The 20,793-nt window shown below is 46.5% G+C and overlaps 1 protein-coding gene across 1 annotated transcript in view; it reads right to left on the reverse strand.

Moving 5' to 3' along the window:
* Positions 1-20,793, reverse strand: part of LOC115130198 (diacylglycerol kinase beta-like) — a 136,675-nt gene that overhangs the window by 32,910 nt on the left and 82,972 nt on the right. Inside the window, exons 13-17 of the mRNA XM_065015939.1 lie at positions 14,773-14,861; positions 11,598-11,714; positions 8,452-8,559; positions 8,245-8,318; positions 4,905-4,979 (exon numbers count right to left, since the gene is read on the reverse strand). Coding sequence (XP_064872011.1) covers positions 4,905-4,979; positions 8,245-8,318; positions 8,452-8,559; positions 11,598-11,714; positions 14,773-14,861 — 463 coding nt within the window. The remainder of the gene's footprint in view (positions 1-4,904; positions 4,980-8,244; positions 8,319-8,451; positions 8,560-11,597; positions 11,715-14,772; positions 14,862-20,793) is intronic.

The raw sequence follows: 20,793 nt of genomic DNA on the forward strand, positions 1-20,793 counted from the left end.
AGAATTTTCCTTCAACATGATCTATTTTGTGAAGTGCACCAGTCCCTCCTGCAGCAAACCACCACCACAACATGATGCTGCCACCCCCGTGCTTCACGGTTGGGATGGTGTTCTTTGGCTTGCAATTCTCCCCCCTTTTCCTTTCAAACATTACGATGGTCATTATGGCCAAACAGTTCTATTTTTGTTTCATCAGACCAGAGGACATTTCTGCAAAAAGTATGACCTTTGTCCCCATGTGCAGTTGCAAACCGTAGTCTGACTTTTTTATGGCAGTTATGGAGCAGTGGCTTCTTCTTTGCTGAGCGGCCATTCAGGTTATGTCGATATAGGACTCGTTTTACTGTAGATATAGATACTTTTGTACCTGTTTCCTCCAGCATCTTCACAAGGTGCTTTGCTGTTGTTCTGGGACTGATTTGCACTTTTTGCACCAAAGTACATTCATCTCTAGGAGACAGAGCATGTCTCCTTCCTGAGCAGTATGATGGCTGCATTGTCCCATGGTGTTTATATTTGCGTACTATTGTTTGTACAGATGAACGTGGTACCTTCTGGCATTTTTGTAAATTGCTTCCAAGGATGAACCAGACTTGTGGAGGTCTACAATTTGTTTTCTGAGGTCTTGGCTGATTTCTTTTGATTTTCCCATGATATCAAGCAAAGAGGCACTGAGTTTGAAGGTAGACTTTGAAATACATCCACAGGTACACCTCAAATTGACTCAAATGATGTCAATTAGTCTATCAGAAGCTTCTAATGCAATGACATAATTTTGGGGAATTTTGCAAGCTGTCAACTTAGTCAACTTAGTGTATGTAAAATTCTGACCCACTGGAATTGTGATACAGTGAATTATAAGTGAAATAATCTGTCTGTAAACAATTGTTGGAAAAATTACTTGTGTCAATCACAAAATAGATGTCCTAACCGACTTGTCAAAACTATACTGATCTGGTGCTTCTGTCCACAACCAAGGAGGCCTACAGCAGCACCTAGATCTTCTGCACAGATTCTGTCAGACCTGGGCCCTGATAGTAAATCTCAGTAAGACAAAAATAATTGTGTTCCATGGGCCTCCCGAGTGGTGCAGCGGTCTAAGGAACTGCATCGCAGTGGTAGAGGCATCACACAGACCCTGGTTCGATCCCAGGCTGTGTCACAACCAGACGTGTGAGGCAGCGCACAATTGGCCCAGTGTCGTCCGAGTTAGGGGAGGGTTTGGATTTGGCAGGCCGGGATATCTTTGTCCCATAGTTCTTTCGTGACTCCTTGTAGCGGGCCAGGCGCTTGCACGCTGACTACGGTTGTATGGTGTTTACTCTGTTTAAAAGTCTGATGGCCTTGGGAAGAAGCTGTTTTTCAGTCTCTTGGTCCCAGCTTTGATGCACCTGGTCTGACCTCGCCTTCTGGATGATGACGGGGTGAACAGGCAGTGGCCCGGGTGGTTGATGTCCTTGATGATCTTTTTGTCCTTCCTGTGACATCGGGTGCTGGAGAGCCTTGCAGTTGTGGGTAGTGCAGTTGCCGTACCAGGTGGTGATACAGCCCGACAGGATGCTTTCAATTGTGCATCTGTAAAACTTTGTGAGGGTTTTAGGTGACAAGCCAAATGTATTTAGCCTCCTGAGGTTGAAGAGGCTCTGTTGCTCCTTTTTCACCACACTGTCTGTGTAGGTGGTCCATTTGAGTTTTTCAGTGATGTGTACGCCAAGGAACACCTTCTCCACTGCGGTCCCGTCGATGTAGATAGGGGGGGTGCACCCTCTGTTGTTTCCTTGAGTCCATGATCATCTCCTTTGTTTTGTTGATGTTGAGCAAGGGGTTGTTTTCCTGGCACCACACTGCCAGAGCCCTCACGTCCTCCCTGTAGGCTGTCTCGTCATCGTTGGTAATCAAGACTACTACTGTTGTGTCGTCTGCAAACTTGATGATTGAGTTGGAGGCGTGCTTGGCTGGGTGAACAGGTAGTACAGGAGGGGGCTGAGCACGCACCCTTGTGGGGCCCGAGTGTTAAAAATCAGCGAAGTGGAGGTGATGTTTCCTACTTTCACCATCTGGGGGCGGCCCGTCAGGAAGTCCAGGATCCAGTTTCACAGGGCGAGGTTCAGACCCAGGGCCTCGAGCTTAATGATGAGCTTGGAGGGTACTATGGTGTTGAATGCTGAGCTATAGTCAATAAACATTATTCTTACATAGGTATTCCTCTTGTCCAGATGGGATAGGGCAGTGTGCAGAGTGATGGCGATTGCATCGTCTGTGTATCTATTGGGGCAGTAAGCAAATTGAAGTGGATCTTCAATTGAAGAACAAACACCAATGTGAATACCATATTTATGTTTATTTATTTACTATTTGCACATCGTTACAGCGTTTAGCCACAATATGACATTTCAAATGTCTTTATTCTTTTGGAACTTTTGAGTGTAATGTTTACTGTACATTTTTATTGTTTATTTCACTTTTGTTCATTCTCTATTTCACTAGCTTTGACAATGTAAACATGTTTCCCATGCCAATAAAGCCATTTGAATTGAATTGACAGAGAAAGAGAAAGAGAAAGAGAAAGAGAAAGAGAAAGAGAGAGAGAGAGAGAGAGAGAGAGAGAGAGAGAGAGAGAGAGAGAGATGCATTAGTGACTGGCCAGAGAGAGTGTCACCTTCAAAGGGACCTTTCATCTGGGCCAGGACAAAGGTGTCGACAGGGGCTTTCATCTGTCCCAAAAAAACAGCTGCGGTGCAAACATCACACCGGTACGTCTCGGTGTGTGTGTGTGTGTGTGTGTGTGTGTGTGTGTGTGTGTGTGTGTACCACTGACAAGGCTGGTGACACCAATGTCAGACAGCTGTCTCTCCTGGTCGTTGCGGTGAACTGTACTAACGCTCAGTGATGCACAGCACAAGCATGCCAGCACTCCAGGGAATTCAGTAGCTACAGCACCGATCTGGCTACATATCACATTTAACAAAACAGTTTCCCTCTATACCATTTGTATTTCATTAACCTTTGACTATTGGATGTTCTTATAGGCACTTTAGTATTGCCAGTGTAACAGTATAGCTTCCGTCCCTCTCCTCACTCCTCCCTGGGCTCGAACCAGCAACACAACGACAACAGCCACCATCGAAGCAGCGTTACCCATGCAGAGCAAGGGGAACAACTACTAGAAGGCTCAGAGCGAGCTGACAAGGTGAAAATCTGTCGTTCTGCCCCTGAACATGGCAGTTAACCCACCGTTCCTAGGCCGTCATTGAAAATAAGAACGCGTTCTTAACTGACTTGCCTAGTTAAATAAAGGTATAAAAAATAAAATAATAATAATAATATTTGTTATGTTATGAAAACTTGAAATCGGCCCTAATTAATCGGCCAGTCCGATTAATCGGTCGACCTCTAGTGATAATGGCATCATTATATCATGTTATCTGAACCTCCACTGTCCTGATACCATGTCTATTATCTGCTAGCCTGTCACTGTAGTGTGCCTCTCTTCTTACAATGAGAGAGAGAACTTTTGTGAGTGTAATATTTACTGTTCATTTTTTATTGTTTAGGCACCTAAAGACTCTCAGACCATGAGAAACAAGATTCTCTGGTCTGATGAAACCAAGATTGAACTATTTGGCCTGAATGCTAAGTATAATGTCTGGAGGAAACCTGGTACCATCCCTACGGTGAAGCATGGTGGTGGCAGCATCAATCTGTGGGGATGTTTTTCAGCGGCAGGGAGTGGGAGACTAGTCAGGATTAAGGGAAAGATGAACAGAGCAAAGTACAGAGAGGTCCTTGATGAAAACTTGCTCCACAGTGCTCAGGACCTCAGATTGAGGCAAACATTCATCTTTCAACCGGACAATGACCCTAAGCACAGCCAAGACAACACAGGAGTGGTTCAAGACAAGTCTCTGAATGTCCTTGAGTGGCCCATTCAGAGCCCAGACTTGAAACCGATCGAACATCTCTGGAGAGACCTGAAAACAGCTGTGCAGCGACTCTCCCCATCCAACCTGACAGAGCTTGAAAGGATCTGCAGAGAAGAATGGGAGAAACACCCCAAATGCAGGTGTATTTACCCTACCATGGGTGTATAGTGATGAGTTAGTCTTACCCTACCATGGGTCTATAGTGATGAGGATGAGTCTTACCCCACCATGGGTCTAAAGTGATAAGGATGAGTCTTACACCACCATGGGTCTAAAGTGATGAGGATGAGTCTTACCCCACCATGGGTCTAAAGTGATATGGATGAGTCTTACCCCACCATGGGTCTATAGTGATGAGGATGAGTCTTACCCCACCATGGGTCTAAAGTGATAAGGATGAGTCTTACCCCACCATGGGTCTATAGTGATGAGGATGAGTCTTACCCCACCATGGGTCTAAAGTGATAAGGATGAGTCTTACCCCACCATGGGTCTATAGTGATGAGGATGAGTCTTACCCCACCATGGGTCTAAAGTGATAAGGATGAGTCTTACCCCACCATGGGTCTATAGTGATGAGGATGAGTCTTACCCTACCATGGGTCTATAGTGATGAGGATGAGTCTTACCCTACCATGGGTCTATAGTGATGAGTTACTCAAACCCTACCATGGGTCTATAGTGATGAGTTACTCAAACCCTACCATGGGTCTATAGTGATGAGTTACTCAAACCCTACCATGGGTCTATAGTGATGAGTTAGTCTTACCCTACCATGGGTCTATAGTGTTGAGTTACTCAAACCCTACCATGGGTCTATAGTGATGAGTTGGTCTTACCCCACCATGGGTCTATAGTGATGAGTTAGTCTTACCCTACCATGGGTCTATAGTGATGAGTTAGTCTTACCCCACCATGGGTCTATAGTGTTGAGGATGAGACTTACCCCACCATGGGTCTATAGTAATAAATTAGTCTTACCCCACCATGGGTCCCCCTCGGTCGAGACTGTACACCTGCCTGGGGTTCAGCAGGTACTGGAACTTTCTCAATACCCTGTAGAAGACATATATATATATATATATATATATATATATATATATATATATATATACATATATATATATATATATATAGACCATATGACAGCAGTGTTAGAGTTACTGCACATACACACAAGCTGACAAACTCACTATGTACAAAATGGAGCCAGAAGAGAGAGAGAGAGAGCCAGAGAGAGAGAGAGAGAGAGCAAGCAGGAGAGAGATGGAAAGAGAGAAAGAGAGAGAGAGAGTGAGCCAGAGAGAGAGTGAGCCAGAGAGAGAGAGAGTGAGCCAGAGAGAGAGAGAGAGAGAGCCCGAGAGAGAGAGAGAGAGAGAGAGAGAGAGAGAGAGAGAGAGAGAGAGAGAGAGAGCAAGCACGAGAGAGATGGAAAGAGAGAAAGAGGGAGAGTGAGAGCCAGAGAGAGAGTGAGCCAGAGAGAGAGCGAGCCAGAGAGAGAGTGAGCCAGAGAGAGAGAGTGAGCCAGACAGAGAGAGTGAGCCAGAGAGAGAGAGCCAGAGAGAGAGCGAGCCAGAGAGAGAGAGAGAGAGTGAGAGAGAGAGAGTGAGAGAGTGAGCCAGAGAGAGAGTGAGCCAGAGAGAGAGAGAGTGAGCCAGAGAGAGAGAGAGAGAGCCCAAGAGAGAGAGAGAGAGAGAGAGAGAGCAAGCACGAGAGAGATGGAAAGAGAGAAAGAGAGAGAGAGTGAGCCAGAGAGAGAGTGAGCCAGAGAGAGAGAGAGTGAGCCAGAGAGAGAGAGAGAGAGAGCCCAAGAGAGAGAGAGAGAGAGAGAGCAAGCACGAGAGAGATGGAAAGAGAGAAAGAGGGAGAGTGAGAGCCAGAGAGAGAGTGAGCCAGAGAGAGAGCGAGCCAGAGAGAGAGTGAGCCAGAGAGAGAGAGAGAGTGAGCCAGAGAGAGAGAGAGCCAGAGAGAGAGAGCGAGCCAGAGAGAGAGAGAGCCAGAGAGAGAGTGAGAGAGTGAGCCAGAGAGAGAGAGTTAGCCAGAGAGAGAGAGAGAGAGAGAGAGAGAGAGAGAGAGAGAGAGAGAGTGAGCCAGAGAGAGAGAGAGGGAATGAGAGATCATGCATACAAAGACAGACATAGAATGTAAAGTAGCAACATTTAATTACACGTTTTACTTAATCAACACAGTTGACATGGTGTCCACAGTAAATGTGATTTCGCTCTAAAATTGTAATTATCTCTACAGCTTACTGTACCCATTGACATAGCAGATTCCTGTATCATTGACCAGCAGGAGCTGTATCAGAGATCTATTATATTGAAGGCTCCACATTGACCTCGCACTGGTAATTACATGAGTAGCTTCCAATACCCACACTGCACTTTGGTCAGAGTGTGAAAAGCAGTGGCAAAAGACAACAGAAAGCCGACAGCTAGGTTAGAATCACCACGAACAAAACATTTGGCTTAGAATGCATCTCATTCTATATGGTGTGTCAGATACAGTTTGCTATGATACTGTTATGAAGGTGTCATGAAGAAAACTTCAATTTAAGTTTTACGAAGTTCATTCAGAAGGAAAAAATTGTATAAATATACTACTTAACGTAAGAGGACCGTGTGACATTCAAAATGCTGGAAAACAGTCATTAAACTGCCTGAAAGCCTCATTCACAATAACAGGACCAATCAGTGACTCAACACCAACCCTTTCATTTCCTTATTGACATCAAAGGGAGCAGAAATAGGCTTTGTTTTTGTACTCAGAGATTAAATGCATCTTTTTTTTAGGCGAACATGTCTAATAATAGAGAATAATTTCCCTTTTAAGTGGTATTTAAGACTGTGTTGCTATGGTGATGGAGTTTCTGAAGCCAACAAAGCAGGCCTCCCGGTGCTGTGAAATGCATGGTGGGAGGAGAGAGGAGAGAATGCTGAAACAGTGAACACATTCATTTTCATTAACAACTGCTTTTAGGACACTGTGTCAGAACAGCCAATAGACCATCATTATTTCCTAAATGTTAAATCCTCTGTAATTACATAGCCTAAAATTATAGAATTGAATCTCCAAAGACCAGGAGATTGTTATTGTTGCTAGCTTTAGCTATGCTAGCTTCATATTACTTTGATTCTATGATGAACAGTCAGCCAGTCTTTATAACACTTTGTCAGTAGCATTACAGGGCTGTATGAAACATACACTACATGGCCAAAAGTATGTGGATTTGGCTATTTCAACCACAGCTGTTGCTGACAGGTATATAAAATTGAGCACGCAGCCATGCAACCTCTATAGACAAACATTGGCAGTAGAATGGGCTCTACTGAAGAGCTCAGTGACTTTCAACGTGGCACTGTCATAGGATGCCACCTTTCCAACAAGTCAGTTTGTCAGATTTCTGCTCTGCTAGATCTGCCCCGGTCAACTGTAAGTGCTGTTATTGTGAAGTGGAAGCATCTAGGCGCAACAACGTCTCAGCCACGAAGTGACAGGCCACACAATCTCACAGAATGGGACCGCCAAGTGCTGAAGGCCACAGCGTGTAAAGATTATCTGTCCTCAGTTGCAACACTCACTACGGAGTTCCAAACTGCCTCTGGAAGCAATGTCATCAAAATAACTGTTCGTCAGGAGCTTCATGAAATGGCTTTCCATCGCTGAGCAGCCGCAAACGAGCCTAAGATCACCATGCACAATGCCAAGCATTGACTGGAGTGGATTAAAGCTAGCCGCCATTGGACTCTGGAGCAGTGGAAACACTTTCTCTGGAGTGATGAATCACGCTTCACCATCTGGCAGTCCAACGGACAAATCTGGGTTTGGCAGATGCCAGGAGAATGCTGCCTGCCCGAATGCATAGTGCCAACTGTAAAGTTTGTTGGAGGAGGAATAATGGTCTAGGGCTATTTTCCATGGTTCGGGCCCCTTAGTTCCAGTGAAGGGACATCTTAACGCTACAGAATACAATGACATTCTAGACGATTCTGTGCTTCCATCTTTGTGGCAACAGTTTAGGGAAGGTCCTTTTCTGTTTCAGCATTAAAATGCCCCCGTACACAAAGCGAGGTCCATACAGAAATGGTTTGTCAAGATCGGTGTGGAAGAACTTGACTGGCCTGCACAGAGACCAGACCTCAACCCCATCAAACACCTTTGGGATGAATTGGAATGCTGACTGCGAGCCAGGCCTAATCGCCCAACATCAGTGCCCGACCTCACTAATGCTCTTGAGGCTGAATGGAAGCAGGAGTCCACATACTAGTGTATATTGCAGGAGTGTTTCAATCCGTTAATACTATGAGACACTGTGACTTACCGCTCCCCCTGTCTCCCTCCACTCTTTGGGTTGACCAGGACCAGGAGGGGATGTGTACCCGGGAGAGGAGTGATCTGAATAGGAGATCAGAGACAGGCTAATGAGATACTGTAGAGTAGTGTATACCCATGCAAACACAGCACACACTTTAACCTGCCATCAACAAGGCTTTAACCACTGAAGATGCTCTGGGCTTGATTTACTCACCTGCAGTGCTTGTCCGTCTCCTGTGAATTTCAAGCTCTGACTTATGTTGTCAGGGCTGCTGCTGGGCGGGGAGTCCCCTTCACCCCGCTTCACAACAGAATGACGGTCCTGCAGACAGACAGACGGACAGACAGACGGACGGACGGACAAAGATACATTTGTTTATGAGTTTATGAATTGTTACAGAGAAATGGGGCAAGTGTATACCGTTATAGATCTATAATTATATCTCAAGGGGGTGTTAGTGTTTTTCAGTATTGAAAGTATTGGAGATAAGTAAATAGGAGTTTCAGAGTGTGATTGATTTCATGTGATCTCACCAGGACGAAAGGGCAGATGTAGGAGGGGAGTAGAGTGTGATCTCACCAGGACGACAGGGCAGATGTAGGAGGGGAGTAGAGTGTGATCTCACCAGGACGACAGGGCAGATGTAGGAGGGGAGTAGAGTGTGATCTCACCAGGACGACAGGGCAGATGTAGGAGGGGAGTAGAGTGTGGTCTCACCAGGACGACAGGGCAGATGTAGGAGGGGAGTAGAGTGTGATCTCACCAGGACGACAGGGCAGATGTAGGAGGGGAGTAGAGTGTGATCTCACCAGGACGACAGGGCAGATGTAGGAGGGGAGTAGAGTGTGGTCTCACCAGGACGACAGGGCAGATGTAGGAGGGGAGTAGAGTGTGATCTCACCAGGACGACAGGGCAGATGTAGGAGGGGAGTAGATTGTGGTCTCACCAGGACAACAGGGCAGATGTAGGAGGGGAGTAGAGTGTGATCTCACCAGGACGACAGGGCAGATGTAGGAGGGGAGTAGAGTGTGATCTCACCAGGACGACAGGGCAGATGTAGGAGGGGAGTAGAGTGTGGTCTCACCAGGACGACAGGGCAGATGTAGGAGGGGAGTAGAGTGTGATCTCACCAGGACGACAGGGCAGATGTAGGAGGGGAGTAGAGTGTGATCTCACCAGGACGACAGGGCAGATGTAGGAGGGGAGTAGAGTGTGGTCTCACCAGGACGACAGGGCAGATGTAGGAGGGGAGTAGAGTGTGATCTCACCAGGACGACAGGGCAGATGTAGGAGGGGAGTAGAGTGTGATCTCACCAGGACGACAGGGCAGATGTAGGAGGGGAGTAGAGTGTGGTCTCACCAGGACGACAGGGCAGATGTAGGAGGGGAGTAGAGTGTGATCTCACCAGGACGACAGGGCAGATGTAGGAGGGGAGTAGAGTGTGGTCTCACCAGGACGACAGGGCAGATGTAGGAGGGGAGTAGAGTGTGATCTCACCAGGACGACAGGGCAGATGTAGGAGGGGAGTAGAGTGTGGTCTCACCAGGACGACAGGGCAGATGTAGGAGGGGAGTAGAGTGTGATCTCACCAGGACGACAGGGCAGATGTAGGAGGGGAGTAGAGTGTGATCTCACCAGGACGACAGGGCAGATGTAGGAGGGGAGTAGAGTGTGATCTCACCAGGACGACAGGGCAGATGTAGGAGGGGAGTAGAGTGTGATCTCACCAGGACGACAGGGCAGATGTAGGAGGGGAGTAGAGTGTGATCTCACCAGGACGACAGGGCAGATGTAGGAGGGGAGTAGAGTGTGATCTCACCAGGACGACAGGGCAGATGTAGGAGGGGAGTAGAGTGTGATCTCACCAGGACGACAGGGCAGATGTAGGAGGGGAGTAGAGTGTGATCTCACCAGGACGACAGGGCAGATGTAGGAGGGGAGTAGAGTGTGGTCTCTAAGGGCTCCTCCATCACACTCCGGCTTCATGTTGGACGCACACTTATTGTGGAGCTGATCGGGAAGGAAGATTTTTATTTTATTTTATTTAACCTTTATTTAAGATGAGGAGAATGGAGGGAATAAAGGAGAGGAGGAAAAGAAGAGGAGAGTGGAAAGGAATACCAAAAGATATATTCACACAAGTCATTTGACACAGTGGCAGATGTTATTCAAAACACTTCACTCAAAAGCCCCATAAATGCTTGAAGCTAATAATACCGGAACATAAACTGCTATAGGAATATATCCTTTTCCCCCTGGTTCATGCCAAAGTCTGATTCATGTAATGAGTACAGTAGCTGCTTCCAGGACTGAGAATGAATGCCTGCAGTGATTCTAATTCTAAAGGGATGAGAACGTCACTAAGCTAAGTTGCAGTGATGATAAAGGGATGAGAACGTCACTAAGCTAAGTTTCAGTGATGCTAAAGGGATGAGAACATCATTAAGCTAAACTGCAGTGGTGCTAAAGGGATGAGAACATCACTAAGCTAAGTTGCAGTGATGCTAAAGGGATGAGAACATCACTAAGCTAAGTTGCAGTGATGCTAAAGGGATGAGAACATCACTAAGCTAAGTTGCAGGGATGCTAAAGGGATGAGAACATCACTAAGCTAAACTGCAGTGATGCTAAAGGGATGAGAACATCACTAAGCTAAGTTGCAGTGATGCTAAAGGGATGAGAACATCACTAAGCTAACTTGCAGTGATGCTAAAGGGATGAGAACATCATTAAGCTAAACTGCAGTGATGCTAAAGGGATGAGAACATAACTAAGCTAAACTGTAGTGATGCTAAAGGGATGAGAACATCACTAAGCTAAGTTGCAGTGATGCTAAAGGGATGAACACATCACTAAGCTTAACTGCAGTGGTGCTAAAGGGATGAGAACATAACTAAGCTAAACTGTAGTGATGCTAAAGGGATGAGAACATCACTAAGCTAAACTGCAGTGATGCTAAAGGGATGAGAACATCACTAAGCTAAGTTGACAATCCTAACATGCTCTTTGAACTCCACTTATTGGTGGTTTGATGAATCACAGTTTGAGTGTTCATTATATATTATTTAACATTTAAAGGTAAATGGTGACATCTAGAGGAAATCTTAGGTAAAGTAAAAATGTGAAAAATAATAGGTTGATTACAAACTATTGCTGTGAATTTCTTCAGGACCATTTATATATTTTATTTTATTTAGCCTTTATTTAACTAGGCAAGCCAGCTAGCCAAGATCATTTTTATTAGCAGAAGACTTCTGAAGCACTTGATACTAGCCAAGGCACTTGACATGAGGCACTATGAACCAACACATTGTAACTATTCCAGTTCTCCAGTACAGGGAGGTGTGTACTACTCACAGTGATCTGACACCACACACAGTGTAGGCCCGTTAAGCCCTGGTAGCACTTGATACTTCTGTGACAGCGGTCACACTTAGTGGGAGAGTTTCCCTCTATCCAGACATGCTGCATGACCTGGAGAGAGGCAGGAAGGAAGAGAGGGAGAGAGGCAGGAAGGGAGAGAGGCAGGAAGGGAGAGAGGTAGGAAGGGAGAAAGGGAGCGAGGTAGGAAGGGAGAAAGGGAGAGAGGCAGGAAGGGAGAGAGGCAGGAAGGAAGAAAGGGAGAGAGGTAGGAAGGGAGAGAGAGAAAGAAAGAGAGGGAGAGTGGCAGGAAGGGAGAGAAGCAGGAAGGGAGAGAGGCATGAAGGGAGAGAAGCAGGAAGGGAGAGAGGCAGGAAGGGAGAGAGACAGGAAGGGAGAGAAGCAGGAAGGAAGAGAGGGAGAGAGGTAGGAAGGGAGAGAAGCAGGAAGGGAGAGAGGCATGAAGGGAGAGGGGGAGAGAGGCAGGAAGGGAGAGAAGCAGGTAGGGAGAGAGGCAGGAAGGGAGAGAGACAGGAAAGGAGAGAAGCAGGAAGGGAGAGAAGCAGGAAGGGAGAGAGGCAGGAAGGGAGAGAGGCAGGAAGGAAGAGAGGGAGAGAGGCAAGAAGGGAGAGAAGCAGGAAGGGAGAGAGGCAGGAAGGGAGAGAGTGAGAGAGGCAGGAAGGGAGAGAAGCAGGTAGGGAGAGAAGCAGGTAGGGAGAGAGGCAGGAAGGATGAGAGGGAGAGAGGCAAGAAGAGAGAGAAGCAGGTAGGGAGAGAGGCAGGAAGGGAGAGGGGCAGGAAGGGAGAGAGGGAGAGAGGCAGAGAGGGCGAGAGGCAAGAAGGGAGAGAAGCAGGTAGGGAGAGAGGCAGGAAGGGAGAGAGACGGGAAAGGAGAGAAGCAGGAAGGGAGAGAGGCATGAAGGGAGAGGGGGAGAGAGGCATGAAGGGAGAGGGGGAGAGAGGCAGGAAGGGAGAGAGGCAGGAATGGAGAGAAGCAGGTAGGGAGAGAGGCAGGAAGGGAGAGAGACAGGAAAGGAGAGAAGCAGGAAGGGAGAGAAGCAGGAAGGGAGAGAGGCAGGAAGGGAGAGAGGCAGGAAGGAAGAGAGGGAGAGAGGCAAGAAGGGAGAGAAGCAGGAAGGGAGAGAGGCAGGAAGGGAGAGAGGCAGGAAGGGAGAGAGTGAGAGAGGCAGGAAGGGAGAGAAGCAGGTAGGGAGAGAGACAGAAAGGGAGAGAGACGGAAAAGGAGAGAAGCAGGAAGGGAGAGAGGCATGAAGGGAGAGAGGTAGAGAAGCAGGTAGGGAGAGAGGCATGAAGGGAGAGAGGCAAGAAGGGAGAGAAGCAGGTAGGGAGAGAGGCAGGAAGGGAGAGAGACGGGAAAGGAGAGAAGCAGGAAGGGAGAGAGGCATGAAGGGAGAGGGGGAGAGAGGCAGGAAGGGAGAGAGGCAGGAATGGAGAGAAGCAGGTAGGGAGAGAGGCAGGAAGGGAGAGAGACAGGAAAGGAGAGAAGCAGGAAGGGAGAGAAGCAGGAAGGGAGAGAGGCAGGAAGGGAGAGAGGCAGGAAGGAAGAGAGGGAGAGAGGCAAGAAGGGAGAGAAGCAGGAAGGGAGAGAGGCAGGAAGGGAGAGAGGGAGAGAGGCAGGAAGGGAGAGAAGCAGGTAGGGAGCGAAGCCGGTAGGGAGAGAGGCAGGAAGGATGAGAGGGAGAGAGGCAAGAAGGGAGAGAAGTAGGTAGGGAGAGAGGCAGGAAGGGAGAGAGACGGGAAAGGAGAGAAGCAGGAAGGGAGAGAGGGAGAGAAGCAAGAAGGGAGAGAGAGAGAGAAGCAAGAAGGGAGAGAGAGAGAGAGAGAGGAGGGGAGGAAGGGAGAGAGGCAGGAAGGGAGAGAGGCAGGAAGGGAGGAGGGGAGGAAGGGAGAGAGGCAGGAAGGGAGAGAGGCAGGAAGGGAGAGAGGCAGGTAGGGAGAGAGACAGGAAGGGAGAGAGGCAGGAAGGGAGGAGGGGAGGAAGGGAGAGAGGCAGGAAGGGAGAGAGGCAGGAAGGGAGGAGGGGAGGAAGGGAGAGAGGCAGGAAGGGAGAGAGACGGAAGGGAGAGAGGCGGGAAGGGAGAGAGGCGGGAAGGGAGAGAGACGGGAAGGAGAGAGGCAGGAAGGGAGAGAGGCAGGAAGGGAGAGAGGCAGGAAGGGAGAGAGACAGGAAGGGAGAGAGGCAGGAAGGGAGAGAGGCAGGAAGGGAGAGAGACAGGAAGGGAGAGAGGCAGGAAGGGAGAGAGACAGGAAGGGAGAGAGGCAGGAAGGGAGAGAGAGGAAGGGAGAGAGGCAGGAAGGGAGAGAAGCAGGAAGGGAGAGAGGCAGGAAGGGAGAGAGACAGGAAGGGAGAGAGGCAGGAAGGGAGAGAGACAGGAAGGGAGAGAGACAGGAAGGGAGAGAGAAACAACAATCATGATTTAAAGGAAGTTACAACATTAATCCAGTGCTAAACGTGTATTTTGTTCCAGATATTTACTAAAATAAGAGACCATCTGAAAGGCATCTTCTGTTATTGAACCAGACTTGAAAAAGTGAAGTGGAGCTGAAACAGAGTACAATTCCATCTGGAGAGAAAGAGAAGGTCTTAGAGGGACAACTCCAAGTCTGTGAGATCATTCCAGAAGGTGTTTACTTAAATTAGGGGTTAAATATAGAGACACAGTTAACAACATTTAACATTTAACATCTCTCTGCACCCATGAGCCTGTGCATAAGGGTGTGTGTGTGAGTGAGTGAGTGAGTGAGTGAGTGAGTGAGTGAGTGAGTGAGTGAGTGAGTGAGTGAGTGAGTGAGTGAGTGAGTGAGTGAGTGAGTGAGTGAGAGAGAGAGAGAGAGAGAGAGAGAGAGAGAGAGAGAGAGAGAGAATCCCTGCACCCAGGACCCTTCTGCTCCTTGCTCAGCAACATTAATCAGATGTGGAAGTAAAGTGGGGACATTTTGCCAGTCCCCACAAGGAAAAAGGCTATTTTAGGCTTAGGGGTTAGGTTTAGGGTTAGGGTTAGGGTTGCAATCAGGGTTAGGAGTTAGGGTTTAGTGAAAATATGATTCTGAATGGGACTCAACTGTTTGGTCCCCACAAGAATAGTAAAATAAAATAAACGTGTGCCGGTGTGTTTTTGTGTGTGTTTTGTGTGTGTAGTTGTGTACTCACATTGGTGTGTCTGCGGGACTTGGCGTAGGTGCTGATGCAGGCAGCAATGTCTTTGGACACACAGCGTTCATGGACTGTGTACTTGCATACTGAAACACAGAGGTACACAGAGAGACAGTTCACCAGTAGCAACACCAACCCTTTCACTGGCCACGCACGCCTCCAACTCAATCATCAAGTTTGCAGACGACACAACAGTGGTAGGCTTGATTACAACAACGACGAGACGGCCTACAGGGAGGAGGTGAGGGCCCTCGGAGTGTGGTGTCAGGAAAATAACCTCACACTCAACGCCAACAAAACTAAGGAGATGATTGTGGACTTCAGGAAACAGCAGAGGGAACACCCCCCTATCCACATCGATGGAACAGTAGTGGAGAGGGTAGCAAGTTTTAAGTTCCTCGGCATACACATCACAGACAAACTGAATTGGTCCACTCACACTGACAGCGTCGTGAAGAAGGCGCAGCAGCGCCTCTTCAACCTCAGGAGGCTGAAGAAATTCGGCTTGTCACCAAAAGCACTCACAAACTTCTACAGATGCACAATCGAGAGCATCCTGGCGGGCTGTATCACCGCCTGGTACGGCAACTGCTCCGCCCTCAACCGTAAGGCTCTCCAGAGGGTAGTGAGGTCTGCACAACGCATCACCGGGGGCAAACTACCTGCCCTCCAGGACACCTACACCACCCGATGTTACAGGAAGGCCATAAAGATCATCAAGGACATCAACCACCCGAACCAGTACAGGTCAGTATTGAAACAACATCTCAAGACATCAAGGAAGTTCAAGCTTGGTCGCAAATGGGTCTTCCAAACTAACAATGACCCCAAGCATACTTCCAAAGTTGTGGCAAAATGGCTTAAGGACAACAAAGTCAAGGTCTTGGAGTGGCCATCACAACGCCCTGACCTCAATCCCATAGAAAATTGGAGGGCAGAACTGAAAAAGCATGTGCGAGCAAGGAGGCCGACAAACCTGACTCAGTCACACCAGCTCTGTCAGGAGGAATGGGCCAAAATTCACCCACCTTATTGTGGGAAGCTTGTGGAAGGCTACCCGAAAAGTTTGACCCAATTGAAACAATTTAAAGCCAATGATACCAAATACTAATTGAGTGTATGTAAACTTCTGACGCACTGGGAATGTAATGAAAGAAATAAAAGCTTAAATAAATCATTCTCTCTACTATTATTCTGACATTTCACAATCTTAAAATAAAGTTGTGATGCTAACTGACCGAAGACAGGGCATTTTTACTGTGATTAAATGTCAGGAATTGTGAAAAACTGAGTTTAAATGTTTTGGCTAAGGTCTATGTAAACTTCCGACTTCAACTGTAGTTGCTAACTAGCGCTAGCACAATTAGAGCAATGACCGGGAAGTCTATGCTATCTGCCAGAGTGCAAATTACACATGACATTCGAAAGGGGTCTCTATTGGAAATAGATGTGTGAGCCTATTAATAAATATGAAATTTAAGGGTAAAAATGAGTTACCATTTAATTTGAACACAGTCATGATGCTTTTATTTGATTGTCAAACCAATCACTACTACCAGTCCCCGACTCCAAAATACACCAAATAGTGCAGTGGATGTACACTTGAGCAGTATGATGAATGGACATGTTTACAAAACACCAAAAAGGATGTCAAATGACATTAGGGGATTGCCATTGATTACGCCTACATTAATTAATGCGTCTTGCTGACAAATTAAAAAATGTTGCATCCTAAAAAGTCAAGACACCTGCAATAGGTCCGAAACTTTGTCTGAAAAAACGTGATGCTCACCCTAACACGTACAGTCAATTTACTAGACTAGGCTACAATGTATCAGTCAAGCATTAAATAAAGGTAAAAAGCATGAAGAGAAGTTTGATGATGTGTGCTCTAGCCCACCACGCAAAGACACTACTCATTCATTTTCCCTGGTTGCTACAGTCATGCTCAGGAAAGTGATATCACAACTTAAGCCTTCTCCCTGCTTTCTCGATCCTATCCCCACCACATTCTTCAAAACTGTTTTTTATTGCATTTCTGAAGAAGTGCAAGCCATTGTTTATCACACCCTGCATTCCACTGCTCTAAAAACTGCTATGGGGAAACCCCTTCTGAGGAAAAGTCATCTAGATTATTCAGCTCTTAGCAACTTTCAACCAATGTCCAACCTTCCATTCTGAAGCAAAATTCTGGAGAAATAGTTTTTTTAACTGCAAAAAATCCTATTTGGTTTTTGTGCCCAGAGACAGCCTTAGATTTTTAAGTGCTGCATTCGACACTGTCGACCATGATGTCCTTCTGGACAGACTAGAGAGGTTGGTTGGCCTCTCCGGTCCAGTTCTAAATTGGTTTAGGACCTATTTAACCAGTTGAGAGTTTTTGTCACCCTTGGTGAACATAACTCAGAGAAAATACACATCACATGTGACGTTCCACAAGGTTCGATTTTGGGTACGGAACTGTTCAGTTTATATATGTTACCCCTTGGCAGCGTTATCAGAAGGCACAGCATTGATTTTCACTGCTATGCAGACGATACACAATTTTACATTTCTGTGTCACCAGAGGATTATTGGTCCACGGATATATTATTAGACTGTATTAGTGATTTAAATACATGGATGGCTCACATCTTCTTCCAACTAAATTAAGACAAGACTGGGGTACTTATTGTTGGAGCCAAAGCACAGAGCGAGAATCTGGCCGCACATTTGAATTCACGGGCAATAAAGATAAAACACCAGGTAAAAAAAACGAGGTCTTATTTTAGATTCTGAGCTAAATTTCAAAACACATAATAGGAATGTGACCAAAATAGCTTTTTACCACCTGAGAAACATTGTCAAGGTGAGGCCGTTTCTCTCTCAGGCTGATACAGAGAGACTCATCCATGCTTTTATTACAAGCAGGCTTGACTACTGTAATGCTCTCCTGTCTGGTCCAAGCAAGAAAGCCATTGGTCAACTGCAAAACATACAGAATGCTGCAGCGTGGGTACTGACCAAGACCAGACCAGACGGAGAGCACACATTACACCGGTTTAAAGGTTTCTGTACTGTAAAACATATAGAATGCTGCAGCGTGGGTACTGACCAAGACCAGACGGAGAGCACACATTACACCGGTTTAAATGTTTCTGTACTGTAAAACATACAGAATGCTGCAGCGTGGGTACTGACCAAGACCAGACCAGACGGAGAGCACACATTACACCGGTTTAAAGGTTTCTGTACTGTAAAACATATAGAATGCTGCAGCGTGGGTACTGACCCAGACCAGACCAGACGGAGAGCACACATTACACCGGTTTAAAGGTTTCTGTACTGTAAAACATATAGAATGCTGCAGCGTGGGTACTGACCCAGACCAGACCAGACGGAGAGCACACATTACACCGGTTTAAAGGTTTCTGTACTGTAAAACATATAGAATGCTGCAGTGTGGGTACTGACCAAGACCAGACCAGACGGAGAGCACACATTACACCGGTTTAAAGGTTTCTGTACTGTAAAACATATAGAATGCTGCAGCGTGGGTACTGACCAAGACCAGACCAGACGGAGAGCACACATTACACCGGTTTAAAGGTTTCTGTACTGTAAAACATATAGAATGCTGCAGCGTGGGTACTGACCAAGACCAGACGGAGAGCACACATTACACCGGTTTAAAGGTTTCTGTACTGTAAAACATATAGAATGCTGCAGCGTGGGTACTGACCAAGACCAGACCAGATGGAGAGCACACATTACACCGGTTTAAAGGTTTCTGCACTGTAAAACATATAGAATGCTGCAGCGTGGGTACTGACCAAGACCAGACCAGACGGAGAGCACACATTACACCGGTTTAAAGGTTTCTGTACTGTAAAACATATAGAATGCTGCAGCGTGGGTACTGACCAAGACCAGACCAGACGGAGAGCACACATTACACCGGTTTAAAGGTTTCTGTACTGTAAAACATACAGAATGCTGCAGCGTGGGTACTGACCCAGACCAGACCAGACGGAGAGCACACATTACACCAGTTTTAAGGTTTCTGCACTGTAAAACATATAGAATGCTGCAGCGACCAGACCAGACGGAGAGCACACATTACACCGGGGTTTCTGTACTGAAAACATATAGAATGCTGCAAGACCAGACCAGACGGAGAGCACACATTACACCGGTTTAAAGGTTTCTGTACTGTAAAACATATAGAATGCTGCAGCGTGGGTACTGACCAAGACCAGACGGAGAGCACACATTACACCGGTTTAAAGGTTTCTGTACTGTAAAACATATAGAATGCTGCAGCGTGGGTACTGACCAAGACCAGACGGAGAGCACACATTACACCGGTTTAAAGGTTTCTGTAAAGGCGTGGGTACTGACCAAGACCAGACCAGACGGAGAGCACACATTTCTGTACTGTAAAACATATAGAATGCTGCAGCGTGGGTACTGACCAAGACCAGACCAGACGAGAGCACACATTACACCGGTTTAAAGGTTTCTGTACTGTAAAACATATAGAATGCTGCAGTGTGGGTACTGACCAAGACCAGACCAGACGGAGAGCACACATTACACCGGTTTAAAGGTTTCTGTACTGTAAAACATATAGAATGCTGCAGCGTGGGTACTGACCAAGACCAGACGGACACATTACACCGGTTTAAAGCTGTACTGTAAAACATTGCTGCAGCACCAAGACCAGGTTTAAAAAGGTTTCTGTACTGTAAAACATATAGAATGCTGCAGCGTGGGTACTGACCAAGACCAGACCAGACGGAGAGCACACATTACACCGGTTTAAAGGTTTCTGTACTGTAAAACATATAGAATGCTGCAGCGTGGGTACTGACCAAGACCAGACCAGACGGAGAGCACACATTACACCGGTTTAAAGGTTTCTGTACTGTAAAACATATAGAATGCTGCAGCGTGGGTACTGACCAAGACCAGACGGAGAGCACACATTACACCGGTTTAAAGGTTTCTGCACTGTAAAACATATAGAATGCTGCAGCGTGGGTACTGACCAAGATCAGACCAGACGGAGAGCACACATTACACCGGTTTTTCTGTAAAAACATATAGAATGCTGCAGCGTTCTGACCAAGACCAGACGGAGAGCACACATTACACCGGTTTAAAGTTTCTGTAAAAACATATAGAATGCTGCAGCGTGGGTACTGACCAAGACCAGACCAGACGGAGAGCACACATTACACCGGTTTAAAGGTTTCTGTACTGTAAAACATATAGAATGCTGCAGCGTGGGTACTGACCAAGACCAGACCAGACGGAGAGCACACATTACACCGGTTTAAAGGTTTCTGTACTGTAAAACATACAGAATGCTGCAGCGTGGGTACTGACCAAGACCAGACGGAGAGCACACATTACACCGGTTTTAAGGTTTCTGCACTGGCTGGCTGTGAGCTTTAGAATACTTTTTAAGATTATTCTATTGGATTTTAAACCAATCCATGATTGTACACCCCAATACATTTACATCTTTTTAGCTTTTTTCCCTCTTTTTTCCCTCTGTTTTTTAGTAGTTCAGTTTGTGTCCTTCTTTCGTTTTTACAGTGCATTGCAAAAGTTTTCACCCCATTTGGCCCCATGTACCTTTCTTTCTTTACATTAGTTACATGTATGACTGTTTTTTGAATTAGAACTTTGAACTTAAACCCTGTACGATTCATGGATGTTGGAGATCTCGGGAAATGCACTGTAGCCTAAGTGTAAATATGCCTAGATAACATTTCGTTATGTTCCACTGTGAAAACAGTTCTCATGGGCACACAAATTCAAAATAATGTAGGCCTATCGGATGCTTCTAACAGAAATAGATCACTTTAGGCCTACTGTCATTCATTTAGGATGGATTAGATTGTCTAGTGATATTGTGGACCATCATCAGCTGATCCAGGAAAGTAGACAAATACTGCTAGAAAATAATCAATCGCTCTAAACAGCTGACTGACAAAAGTAAACAATGATACATCAGATAAACGTACAGAT

This window comes from Oncorhynchus nerka, linkage group LG1 (assembly GCF_034236695.1).
Source record: "Oncorhynchus nerka isolate Pitt River linkage group LG1, Oner_Uvic_2.0, whole genome shotgun sequence".
NCBI lineage: Eukaryota > Metazoa > Chordata > Actinopteri > Salmoniformes > Salmonidae > Oncorhynchus > Oncorhynchus nerka.